Genomic DNA, 14862 nt, shown 5'->3' with positions numbered 1-14862 from the left:
GTATATGTGTGTGTCCATTGTGTGTTCAGGGTTAGCACATGCTATATGAGACCCCACCTGAAAATAGATAAGTGAAAGAGAAAAAGCAGGGCAGGTCAAAGCAGCCTTGGTGTGGGCAATCTCCATGACCTCGATTGTAAGCAACGCTGGGCAGATATGCAAATCGGGTCCTATGCAATTGTGTGTGTATGTGTGTGTGTATGTGTGTGTGTGTGTGTATGTGTATGTATGTGTGTGTGTACGTGTATGTATGTTACCTGTCATTTTCATCTTGACATTCTGAGGGATGGGTTCTGAGACACTGCTGTCACCCTCAGGTGCTCCCAAGTGCACTTTTGGGGGTTCCCCTGCCTGCCCCCCTCTCAGATGCCTCTATCTCCTTTCCAGCTCCCGTCCCTGCTTCCCAGATTTGATGAGGTGTATGCCCGGTCCTACTGCTTCTCAGCCCACTATATCTACCACCTGCTCGTGAACGGATACAAATTCACGGAGGAGACTTGGCCTCAGATACGTTTTGAGAAGGAAGTAAGTCAAAGCACATACTGGTTTCTTGTTTTCCTTGCCATAGAAAGGTTTATATGCGTGGACGAAGAGGAGAGGTCAAGGGTTAAAGGATGACCAAATCTTGCCGATTGCCTGTGAACACCCCAGGAAAAGAGGTGACAGAATTTAAAGCCGTTGTTCTCAGGATATTGCTGCGGATGAGAAGATTAGAATTGAGGGCCAATGGATGGGTGCCCAAGGAGGGGGGAATCTGGGCATGAGAGATGCCAGCCTTCAGCTCAGAGTGGAGTGTAGTCAGTACTGAGTTCACGTTTCTTTTCTTTTCTTTTTTTCTTTTCTTCTTGGAGACATGGTCTCACTATGTAGCACAGGCTGACCAGGAGCTCACTATGTAACCCTGGCTGGCCAGGAGCTCACTATGTAGCCCAGGCTGGCCCGGAGCTCACTATGTAGCCCAGGCTGGCCCAGAGCTCACTATGTAGCCCAGGCTGGCCCGGAGCTCACTATGTAGCCCTGTCTGGCCTGGAGCTCACTATGTAGCCCAGGCTGGCCCGGAGCTCACTATGTAGCCCTGGCTGGCCTGGAGCTCACTATGTAGCCCTGTCTGGCCCGGAGCTCACTATTTAGCCCTGGCTGGCCCAGAGCTCACTATGTAGCCCTGTCTGGCCTGGAGCTCACTAGGTAGCCCTGGCTGGCCTGGAGCTCACTATGTAAGTACTAGGATTAAGGATGTACACAATCTCTCCTGGCTTATAATTTGTTTTATAACATAATAATTAAGTACTCTCCATGTTATACAAATGACAAGGTAAGATACTGTGTTGAGAGAGTGAGGGGTTCACATTAGCTCCTTCTCATTAAATGAAAATTTTCTCTTTAAGAGAACCTGAGGTCACTGTGATTACAGACTAAACTGAGGGATGGGGAGGCTCTTCTTGTCTCAGTAATAGATAGATGGTATAGCAGATGATAGGTGATTATATAGACGATAGGTAGATTAGATAGACGATATATTGATGGTAGATTGATGTGCTGGATGGGTGGGTGGTAGGTAATAGATTTAATGATGATAGATAGATGGAAGATAGATACCGGAAAGAGATGGACAGATAATTAGACACTCGGACAGACAGATGATAGCCAGATAGATAGATAGATATTGCCTAGACCTAAGATGTTTAGGAAGCGGAGGGACAGCTGCTTCGGGCAGAGCTTGCCTGTGAATCTGGTTGGCCACTGCTGTGTTCCCGGTTCTGCTAGAATGTTCTCAGTTCAGAAATGGCTGGAGCAAAGGCTACAGGATGTCTGGAGCCATGCTGTTCAGTTCCAGCTTTGGTAAAATTGGATTAATCCAATCAATATTCCGAATTAAGCTTGGGGCTGCCTATTTTCATGTAAGTAAAATTGAGTCATCTAAAAAAAAAACAAAACAAAACAATGAGGCTGTCTGGAGGTGTGGGGATGTGCCAAGCCCTCTCCTAGCAAGTGCGGGCATCTGCCAAGCACACTGCAGGAATGGAGAATATCTCTGCACCGAGGAGTCCTTCCTGGGACTGGCCAGATGGCTCGGCTGGTGAGGGCCCTTCCCAGTGACCTGATTCAGTCCCCAAAACACACACCTGAGAAGACAGCTCCTGCTTATTGTCCTCTGACCTCCACATAGGTGCTGCCGCATGTATTATGTTCACACACACACACACAGACACACATGCACACACACACACACAGACACATACATACGCACACACAGACATACATACATAGACAGACACATACACACACAGACTCACATAGACACACACATACATACACAGACACATACATACATACAGATACACACACAAACACACAGACACATACATACATACACACAGACACACACTGTAAAATTTTTAAATTTTACTTTCCTGACACTGCAAAATTTTTAAATTTTACTTTTCTTTAATGGTAAAGAATTTGCTCCTGGCCAAGTGGTTATCTATTTACAGTTTAGGAACTCCCTATGTCACCTTGGCTTGCTTGGAACTCATGTAGGCTAGGCAGGCTTTGAACTCCCAGAAATCAGTCTGTCTCTTCCTCCTGAGTGCTAGTGTGTGTGTGTGTGTGTGTGTGTGTGTGTGTGTGTGTGTGTGAGAGAGAGAGAGAGAGAGAGAGAGAGAGAGAGAGAGAGAGATGGGTAGTAAGAATGTAAGCAATCAGGTGGTGGTGGCACACGCCTTTCATTCCAGTACTTGGGAGGCAGAGGCAGGCTCCCTGTGAGTTCAAGGCCAGCCTGGTCTACAAAGTGAGTTCCAGAACGGCCAGGGCTACACAGAGAAACCCTGTCTCAAAAAACAAAAACAAAACAAGACAAAAAGGGTGTACACAGACAAGGAGATTTTCTACACAAGCACTGAATACAGTTTAAAGACAGTAGTCAAATAGGAAGGAGATACTACAAAGATACAGAAAAAAGCAAGAATGAGCAATTTTTAGGAAGAAAAGTAACACTCTGATCCCAGTAACACTGTGATGCCATGAACTTGTGACCTTGTGAGCCTGTGAGCTGTGATCCTGGCACTTGAAAAGCAGAGGTGAAGCAGGAAGGAGTTCAAGGCCAGCCTGAACTATTTGAGGCGAAGAAGAAGAAGAAGAAGAAGAAGAAGAAGAAGAAGAAGAAGAAGAAGAAGAAGAAGAAGAAGAAGAAGAAGAAGAAGAAGAAGAAGAAGATCCTGTCCCATGCTAATATACAAATGAAAAGTTAAAAAGAGTAATATACAAATTGAAAGTTTAGTAAAAAGTTTTCTTAATGTCAAGCCAAGGGCCAGTGAAATGGCTCAGTGGGTAAAAGCACCTGCCTCTGGGCCTGATGGAGTCCCATTCTCAGATCCACATTGTGGAAGGGGAGAACCTACCCCTGAAAGTTGTCATGAGATTTCTACATGCATGCTGTGGCATGCATGCACCCCCACGAAGACACACACGCACGCACACACACACACACACGCACACACATGCACACGCATGCATGCGCACACGCACACATACGCACGCATACACACGCATGCACACGCAACACACACATATGCACGCACACGCATGCACACACACACACGCACAGGACACTAAGCAAAAGTGTGATATGAATAAATAACAAGCAAACACTGCCATGGAAGAAGCCAGCGCTGTCATTCAATAGCTGGGCCAACAATTTTGAAGAAGAGCGTCATTTGAGATGAAGAGTACAGATGATAAATTTGATTCACTATAGATTGCAAATTCAAAATATGGAGATGTCTAAAAAGACAGCCTTGAAATATGATAGTTAAAAAGCAGATGCAAGGCTGGATGTGGTGGCACATGCTTTAAATCCCAGTACTCTAGAGGCAAAGACAGACTGATCTCTGTGAGTTCAAGGCCAGCCTGGTCTACAGAGTGAGTGCCAGGACTGGCGGAATTACATAATGAGACCGTTTTAGAATAGGGACAGGAAAAGGGAAGGGGAGAGGAGGGAAGGGAAGGGGAGAGAAGAGGAGGAGAAGGGGAGAGGAGGGAAGGGAAGGGGAGAGGAGGGAAGGGAAGGGGAGAGAAGAGGAGGAGGGAAGGGAAGGGGAGAGGAGGGGAGGGGAGAGGAGGGAAAGAAAGGGGAGAGGACAGAAGGGAAGGGGAGAGAAGAAGAGGAGGGAAGGGAAGGGGAGAGGAGGGAAGGGAAGGGGAGGAGAGAGGAGGGAAGGGAAGGAGAGAGGAGGGAAGGGGTACCTATCAGAAGACATGAACACAGTGGGCTTCCCATTTGGGCTACACACTGTTTCTAGGACCCAATCTTGGGTTGGGTCAAGACCTTCTAACCCTTTCCTTAAGCACAAACAGGCCGGTCACCCTTCACAATAGCAATGCTTTCACTGCTGGGATGGTGCCTCTCCGCTTAGCTGGGCTTGTAGGGAACTCAGTTTTCTGATCATCGTACTGAAGGGGGAACCAGATTCTTTGTGGTTATGGTGCAGTATCAGAACATAGCAAACCCTTTGACCTTCTCTTCAGGGTGTCCTGATGTGGCATTTCCCTCTGTATGCTGTGAATATGTTTTATTACCATTGGTTAATAAAGAAGCTACTTTGGCCTATAGAAGGGCAGAATAGAGCTGGGGGAGGGGAGAGAGGGACTAACTGAATGCAGGGAGAAAGAAGGCCAAGTCAGGGAGACACCATGTAGCTGCTGAAGGAAAAAGATACCGGAACCTTACTTGTAGGCCACAACCTCATGGTGATACACAGATTAATAGAAATGGGTTAATTTAAGATGTAAGAGCTAGCTAGGAATATGCCTGAGGTATTGGCCAAACAGTGTTGTAATTAATATAGTTTTGTGTGATTATTTGGGTCTGGGTGGCTGGGGAATGAAGGAACAGTCTCTGTTTACAATGACCTTGTGTGGGCTGGGACCAGTCTGCAACTCTGCCTGGGAACTGAGCCATCTGCTCTCCTCCGCAGGTGGGGAACAGCAGCATCTCCTGGTCCCTAGGATACATGCTCAGCTTGACCAACCAGATCCCAGCTGGAAGTACCCTGATCCGTCTGCCGATTCAGCCCCCTGTCTTTATGGGCATTCTGGCCTTCTTCACGGCCATCGCCTTGCTGTGCCTGGCGTTTCTTCTGTATCTGTGTTTAGCATTCAGGACAAAGGGACGCTCTGAGAACGCCTTCGAACAAGCAGTGGATTCGGATTGAGCCTTCCAAGCCTGAGACTGCCTGTAACCCACCAGAATGACATCGGACAAAGTGAACAAAGTGGCTGCCACCAGGACCTGCTCCAAGGTTACACACCGAGGTCACGTGCCTCTCAGCTGCTGGCTCCCATCAGAGCACCACCTGTGAGAGTTGCCCCTGCAGCCCCTCCCCACCTGATTGCTGATCCACGGGGAATCAAGGAGACACAGGCAGTCACATCACGTTCAGGGACTTCGCTCCATCACTCCAGAGGAAATCAGGAACATAATAATTTAACATGGAAGAACTGACCACAGGGCCCGGCTTCCATTTTCTCTCCCTCACTATTCTTCCTAGCAAGGCACCCATGAGGGCTCTGACTGGGACATCTCACCCACACCATCCTATAGGTCCTTTGTAAGTCTTTAAGTTGTAAGTCCAGCCCTGTCTCAAATCACTGACACTTCTTTTAGCAATCCCATAAGCATTAAGCTCCCTGGCTGGTAGGACGTAGCACTGAGTGGGGAAGATGATAGTACAGAGTCTCTGCTAGTCTCTCATGCTAGCCTCCAGATCACTATGTAGCCAAGAATGACCTTGAACTTCTGATCTACTCCTGAGCGCTGCAATTACAGCTATGAATCAATACACCCAGTTTATGAGCTGGAACCCTCAGGCTTCATGCATGCTAGGCAAGTATTCTACCAACTGAGCCATAGCCCTAGCCTAAGAAAACTGCAGCCCCAAGGATGCCTGGCCTTGTCATGTAGGCAGAACCTGAAGCATGAAGACACGCAGAAGTCACTAGAACGGCAGCTCTTCTCATCGTGGAGTTCCCCCTTGGGGCTCTGGTCATGGGGCTGCTACTTGGTGTGTGCCATCATCCTTGTGTGTGGTCTCACTGCTGTGCTCTCAGCCAGTCCACTGCCCGGGGCTGCCTTTCTGCTGTCCTCATGGCATGCAGTTTTCCCGCCGCTCTGCTCTCACGGGTATACGCGACCCTGTCCTAAGACACCCCAGTCTGGAATTTCTGACCAATTACTTACCCCAATTACAGTTCTCCCCGAGTAGCTGCCACACTTGATTTGGGGGAAAAAGAAGGCAGTCTTGGGAGTATTTCCCTTCAAAGTGGGAAGAGAAAGGGCTTCAGCAAGCCCGGTAACTACAAGCTACACATCAATGCTATTTCACATGGCTGGTTGTGGGCGCCATATGGAATAAACTCTTATTTTTATTTTGCAATGCTTATCTGTTAATTTAAATATGCAGCCCTTTCTCCTAAGGAGACAGGGTGGTATTTTTAAAAAGAAGACCATTCCTATTACGTAGCTCTGCTCTGCTTCCTCCATGCTGGGATTCCAGAGTTTATTTTTATTGAGTAACAAGTTCTGGGTATTAAACATGGATCTTTTGGTTTGCATGTCTTTTACTGACCGACTGGGCTGTCTCCCCCAGCCCTTGTTTCAGGTTTGAGACAGGGTCTTGCACAACTAACAAAGATGCATAAAGCAGAAATAAAAACAGGTGCTGGAGAGATGGCTCATTGGTGTGAGTACCGGCTGTTCTCCTAGAGGTGTCTCCTTGGTGTGAGTACCGGCTGCTCTCCTAGAGGTGGCTCACTGGGGAGAGTACCGGCTGCCCTCCTAGAGGTGGCTCCTTGGGGAGAGTACCGGCTGCCCTCCTAGTGGCCCTGGGTTCAGTTCCCCACACCAATATGGCAGCTCACAACTGTCTGTGTCTCTAGTACCAGGGGCCTGATTCCCTCTTCTAGCTTCCTCCAGCACCGAATGCATGTGGTACACAGCCAGACATGCAAACGAAATGCCACATACATAAAGTTAGCAAATAAAAATCTTTTTAAATAAAAGCAAAACAAATCTTAAAAAAGAATGTCAAATGTTTTGATTTTACTTGCTGATCTCTGACTCCTAGAAGCCTCCCAGTTTATGACTTTAAAAACAAAGACGTGGGCTGGAGAGATGGCTCAGAGGTTAAGAGCATTGCCTGCTCTTCCAAAGGTCCTGAGTTCAATTCCCAGCAACCACATGGTGGCTCACAACCATCTATAATGAGGTCTGGTGCATAAATATTTAAAAAAAATAAAATAAAATAAAAACAAAGACGTGTCTAATAAAACCAGAACATCCTCTGTGCTTACTGTAAAAGCTCTTGAGGGCTCAGGATCATGGTCAGATAATAAGTTCTTAGTTGTACAGGTAAGAAAGCCTGCTCTAAGTATCTCCCCTGCCAAAGTCATGTGTCCTTTAATGTGTCTTTGTTTCTCACACCTGTAGGTGTGTAAGCCCTCACTCAGCTGTGTTCCACACGCGTTATATACATCACAGATATCTCAACCCTGCTTGTGTTTACACACTCATAAAGCCACACCCATCCCACACTCATACCCTGTCCCAGCTATTCTAACTCTCATGGCCCCTACATCTGTGCTCCTCCTACAGATACCCAGACCCTATGCTATACCCCCAAATGTCTACCACCCAGACACACACATGCACATGCATGCATACATACACACATACCACTGGCTCTCTATCACTACTGCTGCTCACACTGAGGCACTGTTTTGCACACATTCACACCTGATCTCCAACTCAGACCTGTGCACATCAGTACAATCCAGCCTTGCCGCTACCGCCTTAGTCTCCCAAGTAGCTGGGATCACAAGTGTGCACCACCACACCCTGCATATAGAGAGCTTTGAAGTTTCACAGAGAAAAGGGGACTAGAGGCTAATCTAGCTAACATCACACAGCCAGAGAGGGGCAGTGGAGCTTCCTAGAACCTAGTTCTACTAACAGAACACAGGTACCGCATGCTCTGTCTACACTGGAAGACAGGGTCAGAACACCCACTGTGAGCAAATAACAGAACACAAACAAACTTTGAGAAACACTCTGGTTGGAGCTAGCCCAATCACGTCCTGTCAGTCCTCCAGATTGCCTCTCTGATCCCGCCCTCTCCGCTGCCCCCTGGGTATGATATGACAGGGCCAGGGTGGAGAGGGGCTTGTGCAGGGAATAGCAGGGTGGCAAGGATTTCCAGTCCCTCTTGCCAGGAATATCCTTTATCTCAGCTCTCCGCACACGGCACCACTTCGCTCTTCGCTCTCCAGCAAAGGCAGACGTCTCGGGCTGATGGATTTTATTGAGAGGGGCTGAGACGACTCGGCGGTTTCTAGTACTTGCTGCTCTTGCGGAGGACCTACCTACATAGCAACTCATAACCGGCTATTAAACTCCAGTTCCAGGGGATGTGATGCCCTCTTTTGGCCTCTGCGGGTACTGAGTGTGTTTGTGCTTGGTGCTTGGAAGCTGGCATGCAGAACGCTCATACACGTAGCAGTTAAGAAACTGAAGTGGGGCTCATCTGGGGCTACAGAGATGACTCCGAAGTTGAGAGCTTTCTTGTGCTCTTGGAGAGAATTAGAGTTCAGTGCCCAGCTCACAGCTACTTGTACCTCTATCGCCTTAGGGGACTGGATACCTTCTCTGGCCTCCAAGGGGACCCCTTCCCCCACACACATTAGTACAAACTAGATAAAGGGCTTAATGACCATAAAGGCCTGAACTTGGTTCCCCTTCACACACATGAGAAGTTAGGGCTGATGGGCTGAGCGGTCATGCTGGCCCGGCAGGTGGAGACAAGGGCATTTCCAGGGCTCAGTGGCCAGCCCAGAGGAACTGGCAAACTCTGGGTTCAGTGAAAGACCCTGCCTCAAAAAAACAGAGTGAAGAGTGACTGAGGAAGGCACCCAGTGTGCTGTTTTGTTTTTGTCTACTTGACACAAGCTAGGGTCATCCTAATGCTTTGGCCCTTTAATACAGTTCCTCATGCTGTGGTGACCCCCCCAACCATAAAATTTATTGCTACTTCATAACTGTAATTTTGCTACTGTTATGAATCGTAATGTAAATATCTGTGTTTTTCGATGGTCTTAAGATGACCCCTGTGAAAGAGTCTTTGGACTAGACCAAGGACAAGACTTGCTTGGAGAAGGTTAGCTCAACAACGAAATGGAGCTTGTAAGGAATCTGAAACAGCCTGATGCTTCTTGGTAAAGGTCTTGAGACATCCCCTCAAGGATGCGCTCTGGTCTTTCCAGGAGGAAGCAGAAGATATTAGAACATCGGAGGGTTACGGGTGAGATGATGGGGGGACCTTGTCCATCCTCAAGGCAAAGGAGAACAGTGAAGGGACGGGAATGAGGTGACATAATCCAACTTCGTATCCATGGCAAAGTCCTGTAAACTGAGGGACTTCCTCAGTGTTTCTCAAAGCGTGCTCACTATACCACTGGATTTTAAACCATCTCAGCCCTCCCCCAAACTGCCTTCAATTCTCTGGTTGTGGTAGGGCCAGCGAACTCTCATAAAGAAAAAAAGGATTTTTCTTTTCAAAAAAAGATTTTAAAGTTAATACACACTTGAAGAAAAAAAAAAGGGCACAGCTGCACAAAGTAAAGACTCCTGCATCGTACTGGTGGGTGAAGGGATGGCAAGACTCAGAAGCCTGCCACCTCCAGCGACGGTGGCCTGCACCATGGAAAAACAAGATTGACACTAGTTTGCTGGTTTTTCTTGCTTGTTCCCACGTGTGTGCACCTGCATGCATGTTCAGTTGTGTGTGCATCGCTGCAAAAGCCAGCGGGTGGCTCCTGGTATCTGCCTTCATTCCCTTCTGTTTTATTAAGACAAGGTCTGCTGTAGGACGTGGAGCTCATCAAGCAGGTCAGGTTCTTTGGCCAGTGAGCCCCTGGGATCCGACTGCTTCAGCCTCCCGAGGGCTGGGCTTAAAGGCCGGTCACCATACCCATAGAATAGTTACGTGGGTGTTAGGTGATCTGAACTCCTGACCTAGAGCTAAGGGCTTTACCCACTGAGACACCTCTCAGAGCCACGATTCATACTTCAGACACTTAGGGCTTTGCTGGCTGTGAATCTTATGTAAAATAAAATAATATAGTAACTATCCTTCTTATTTGTTTACTTCACTTAGGGTTCTGTTCCAAAGTCTCAGAGATTTTGCTGCTACAGGCTACCAAAAGTTATCCATTCTTTTGTTTATGGGTCTCTACAGCTCCCAGTTTGTGCTATTATTAGAAAAGAAAAAAAGGTTGGGCTTGGTGGCCCACGCCTTTAATCCCTGCACCTGGGAGAAGAAGACAGCTGGATCTCTGAGTTCAAGGTCAGCCTGGTCTACCTAGTTCCAGGGCAGCCAGGGTTACATAGAGAAACCCTGTCTTAACAAACAACAAAAATCTGGAAAAGTACTGGTATGGCCACTCTTGTTCATATCTTTGAAAACTATATAATTCGGGTCAGTGATATGACTCAGTGGGTAAAGGGGCTTGCTGCCAGGTCCCAGGGACCTACTGACCTCCACACACGCCTGGGACACTCGCGCCCTCACACAAGCATAAATAAATAAATGCAAAAGAAGCAACGTGAAAGGGTGGAGGGGAGATTTCTTCTCAAATGGTTCGATCTAAGATCTGTAAAGGAAACCTGACTATTCTATGGTTATGGCGACACCTGGGATTCTGGACCCAATCACGTCCCTCTTTTCTTCCCAATGTCCCTTAAATTTGCTTTTTAAAATAGGGTCACTCTATGTATCCCTGGCTGGCACAGAACTCGGTTTGAAGAGCAAGCAGGCTTGGAATATAGAATTGTTTCTGCCTGCGCCTCCCGAGTGCCAGGATTTAGGGCGCGCGCCACCAATTCGGCTGATCATCAAATCCGCGGGTACAGAAGCAAAGTGAAGTGGGGCGGCAGTTTGAATAGAAAGCACAGGCCCTGTGGCCCTCCTGTCCCTAAAGTGCTCAGGGGTGACCGTCCTGCCATGCCAGCATACGGGGGACTACGGCAGGAGCATTGCTGTGAGCGAGAGATCTGCCTAGAGTCAACACTGACAGATTTGTCTAAAACCTAACCAAACCAAAACCAAATAAACGAGAAAGGAGAAACTGAAACGCCAACTTCACAGCACGTGTCCGAGAAGCTGTAACCAGAACCAAGACGCCACCGCCATGCTTTCAGCCACCGAGCATGCGCAGACGCACGTCAGTCCGTCCGTCCCCTCGACCAATCGGTGGTCACGCAGGACGTCGGGGCGGAGCTTCCGCCGACACATGCGCACGGCCGGGCGGGCCCTCTTCCTTCTCGCTGAACGCCGCCGACATGGTGAGTGTGTGTGCTCAGGGCTCCGAGCGCGGCCGTTGGGACGTTCGCCTTCCGCCCCGGGCGGGCGAGCCGCGGCGTGGGGTGGCTCTGCGTGACCCAGGCCGCGCGCTGGGAGTCGGCGGGACGTGGAATACAGCCCCCGGGGAGCGCGGCTCGCCGTCGCGTGGAAGGCCCTGCCGGGCCCCTGGACCACGCGTGCGCAGTGGCGGGGAGTTGCCGGGGGTGAGGGTCGGGGATGGCGGCGCTGCGGCGGGGAGTGGGTCAGGCTCGATCCGTGCGCTCATCTCCCGAACATCAATGGGATCGTAGGAGGCCAGAGAGTTTCGAGGATGGGTAAGGGCAAACCCAGGAGACTTTATGGAGGGAAAGTGGCTACAGGAAATTTTAGCCGAAAAAAATGCCGGTTACTAAGTGCAGTTCCGGCCTCTGGGCGGCTCCTGAGCCCTATATTGCCGGTAAGCAGCGGACTCGGAATAGTTAAAGCCAACCCCTGTCTCTTCTCTCCCATTTTTAGGTGTTCCGGCGCTTCGTGGAGGTTGGCCGGGTGGCCTACGTCTCCTTTGGGCCTCATGCTGGAAAGCTGGTCGCGATTGTCGATGTTATTGATCAGAACCGGGTACGTGTGTAAGGAGTGTTTTACGTAGCAGTAGGTTTGGCAACACCGTGGATGGTCCTCGGGTGGGGTTCTTTCCCTTTGAGAGACCACTGGGCACGGGGTCCGAAGCATAGAGTTCATCCCAGATATCTCACGAAGTAAACCAGGCAGATGCTTTAGTCACGGCCAAAAGTCAAGTCACTCTAAATGAGGTGAATGTAAAAGGAGTTGAGGGGCTAGAGAAACAGCTGTTGGTAGAGCGTTTGCTCTGCCCAACGCTCTGGAGTTGGTTCCCAGCTCGGAGGTTAAGGCTACCTCTGTGAGATCGCCACCAGCTTGGGCCACTTGATCTCCTGTCTGGGACACTGAGCTCACAGAAAGCATGTTGGCCTCATTAGAAGAGTGGTATCCCTTTAGTCCTGAAAGGGACAAGAGGCGTGAGTTAGCATGTTAAGCCATCTTGACTTAGGTAGCCTCTGAGATCCTGGTTCTGTATTCTAGGCTCTGGTGGATGGACCCTGCACTCGGGTGAGGAGACAGGCCATGCCTTTCAAATGCATGCAGCTCACTGACTTCATCCTCAAGTTCCCACACAGGTAAGGCCTGGTTCTAAGTCGCCTTCCAGTTTTGTGCCACTGTATTTCCCCTTGAGAATGTACAGACAGTACGAGAGGTTCAGAGCCAACCCAGAAAGTGGGATTTACAGTTAGCAAACAGACCCTTAATTCCTTAAAATCGCCCAGTCATTTTTGTCATGGAAGTTACCCGTATTTTTGTCTATTCCCCCTTCCTCTGTATTTCATTTTCATACAATAAATTGAATGAGAAAGTCTACTCTTGCTCCCTGAGTCGCTTTGCTGTGTTACTACTGCTTTTGGCAGAATAGAATTGTACCTGTGGCTTCATGTCAGGGAGCACCCCCCGAGCAGTAGCCAAGTTGGCCTGTGTTTGTTTTGGTGTTAACATGGTTTCGTGCTGTGTAGCCCAGATTCACACTCTTGCTGCCTTGGCCTCCCTTGGTGATGGAGCTCCGGGTGCTACCATGCCCTGCTTTAAAGTGCAGAAATCTTCCTCGTGATTTGATGGACTTGTGTGAGCTGTCCACAAAGTAGTTAACCTATGAAAGCATGTTTCCCGCTTATAAGACATGGAGGCGACAGAACTGGTTGGCTTTTTGTTTTTCTTTGCGTCAGGGTTTCTTTGTGTAACAGCCCTGGCTGTCCTCAAACTTGCTTTGTAGACCAGGCTGGCCTTGAACTCACTAAGATCCACCTGACTCTGCCTCCGGGGTGCTGGGATTAAAGGGTGCTGCCACCACTGTCCTGGTCCTGCCTTGCTGTGTGGTTGTCAGGTCAGCAGTGGTTGGTGTCCTGAAGCATCCTCTGAAATGTGCCACCACAGAGTAGATCAGCTGCTGTGGTTTGGGAGACAGGTAGTTACAGTCCCCTTAGACTGGAGTGGGTGCGGCAGGAGAGTCCCCGAGGGGTCACAGCAGTAATGACGAGAAACTTGGCCAAGTTAGTGTACAAAATTAAACCAGTGGTTAGTTACAAAAAGATGTGGTTTGATGCAGATGTAGTGTGTAAGTAGCAAGTGTTCAGAGGTGATCCCCCCTACACACACACACACACATTTTTGAAATTTAATCTTTTTTGGGCATTGTTTACCATGCCTGTGTGTTGTGAAGCCAACCAAAGCTGGGTATGATGGGAGGGAGGTGCTGTCCTTGGCTGTGTGGCTGCAAAGCTAATAACTTGGTCTTGCTCTTCATAGTGCCCGACAGAAGTATGTACGGAAAGCTTGGGAGAAGGCAGATATCAATACGAAATGGGCAGCCACAAGATGGGCCAAGAAGATTGATGCCAGGGAAAGGGTAATGACATAAAGCCTTTGTGTTTTGGGGGCCCAGGATGTGGAGATGGATGACAGGAGAGATCATTCTGTTTTCTTTTAACAGAAAGCCAAGATGACAGATTTTGATCGTTTCAAAGTCATGAAGGCAAAGAAAATGGTGAGTTTTCAGGTGTACGTGTTGTGTTATGTACAGGGTATAAGGGTATAGTGGCCAGTCCATGGTGCTTTGTGTACCTTAAATTGTTAGGTTGGAGCCAGTGAGACAGCTCTGTGTGAAGGTACTCAGGGTTAGGTGCTGGCCTTGAGTCTTAGAACTTACTGATGGAAGGAGAGAACTGATCCCACAGAATTGTCCTTCCATCATGTACACGTAATAAGGATTATAAAAATGTCCTTACTAGAGGTTAGTTGCATGGAAGAAACAGTTTGATTTTTAGACAACGAAAGAAGTTGTGTGCATGCCTGCCCTGAATGCTGTCTTGTGTTTTCAGAGGAACAGAATCATCAAGACTGAAGTCAAGAAACTACAGAGAGCAGCTATCCTGAAAGCCTCTCCCAAAAAGGCACCTGTTGCTAAGGCTGCCATTGCAGCTGCGGCTGCAGCAGCAGCTGCTGCTAAGGGTAAAGTTCCACCCAAGAAGGCGACAGGACCCGCCAAGAAGGCTGCAGGCCAGAAGGCTTCAGGCCAGAAGGCAGCACCTCCCGCTAAAGGTCAGAAGGGTCAGAAGACCCCAGCCCAGAAAGCACCTTCTTCAAAGGCAGCTGGCAAGAAAGCATGAGGCTATACAAAGGAATAAAGGTTTTTTGACTCATTGGCAAATCTCGTGTGGACTCAGCTTGTCGCCGAGTGGGTATTAGAAAAGATAGTTTCTTACTCTCTACCCTGCCCTTAAGGGCACACAGCTGTCATCACTGAACCTGTATCTGTATGCACAGGTTCCTTGACAGAACAGTGTGCCTGTCCCTTGTACAGATACGTGTATTTCCCATAAACAGGTCACATCCCATCACTGGAGAGTCT

General features: G+C 48.7%; 2 protein-coding genes across 7 annotated transcripts in view; both read left to right on the top strand.

Annotated features, from left to right (window-relative positions):
- Nucleotides 1-7350, top strand: part of Entpd3 (ectonucleoside triphosphate diphosphohydrolase 3) — a 29569-nt gene extending 22219 nt beyond the window's left edge. The window contains exons 10-12 of one of the 6 annotated variants that reach the window (XR_012909927.1): nucleotides 388-525; nucleotides 4974-7155; nucleotides 7311-7350. Coding sequence is in view for 1 of the 6 variants with exons in the window: in XM_075964136.1 (XP_075820251.1) it covers nucleotides 388-525; nucleotides 4974-5210 (375 nt within the window). In the remaining 5 variants the exon portion in view is untranslated. Of the gene's footprint in view, nucleotides 1-387; nucleotides 526-4973; nucleotides 7259-7310 lie in introns of those variants that run through there. The other 5 variants (XR_012909931.1, XR_012909929.1, XR_012909928.1 and 2 more) reach the window with 5 other exon arrangements.
- A 3943-nt stretch (nucleotides 7351-11293) lies between these two features.
- Rpl14 (ribosomal protein L14) lies at nucleotides 11294-14661 on the top strand. Its single transcript, XM_075964138.1, has 6 exons — nucleotides 11294-11392; nucleotides 11907-12008; nucleotides 12489-12583; nucleotides 13761-13860; nucleotides 13945-13998; nucleotides 14333-14661. The coding sequence occupies exons 1-6, from the start codon at nucleotides 11390-11392 to the stop codon at nucleotides 14618-14620; spliced, it is 642 nt and encodes a 213-aa protein (XP_075820253.1). The 5' UTR covers nucleotides 11294-11389; the 3' UTR covers nucleotides 14621-14661.
- The last annotated feature ends 201 nt before the right edge of the window (nucleotides 14662-14862 follow it).

The sequence above is a fragment of the Microtus pennsylvanicus genome, chromosome 3 (assembly GCF_037038515.1).
Source record: "Microtus pennsylvanicus isolate mMicPen1 chromosome 3, mMicPen1.hap1, whole genome shotgun sequence".
Lineage (NCBI taxonomy): Eukaryota > Metazoa > Chordata > Mammalia > Rodentia > Cricetidae > Microtus > Microtus pennsylvanicus.
The sequence above is the reverse complement of the archived record's forward strand: the minus strand, read 5'-3'. Positions and strand labels throughout refer to the sequence as shown.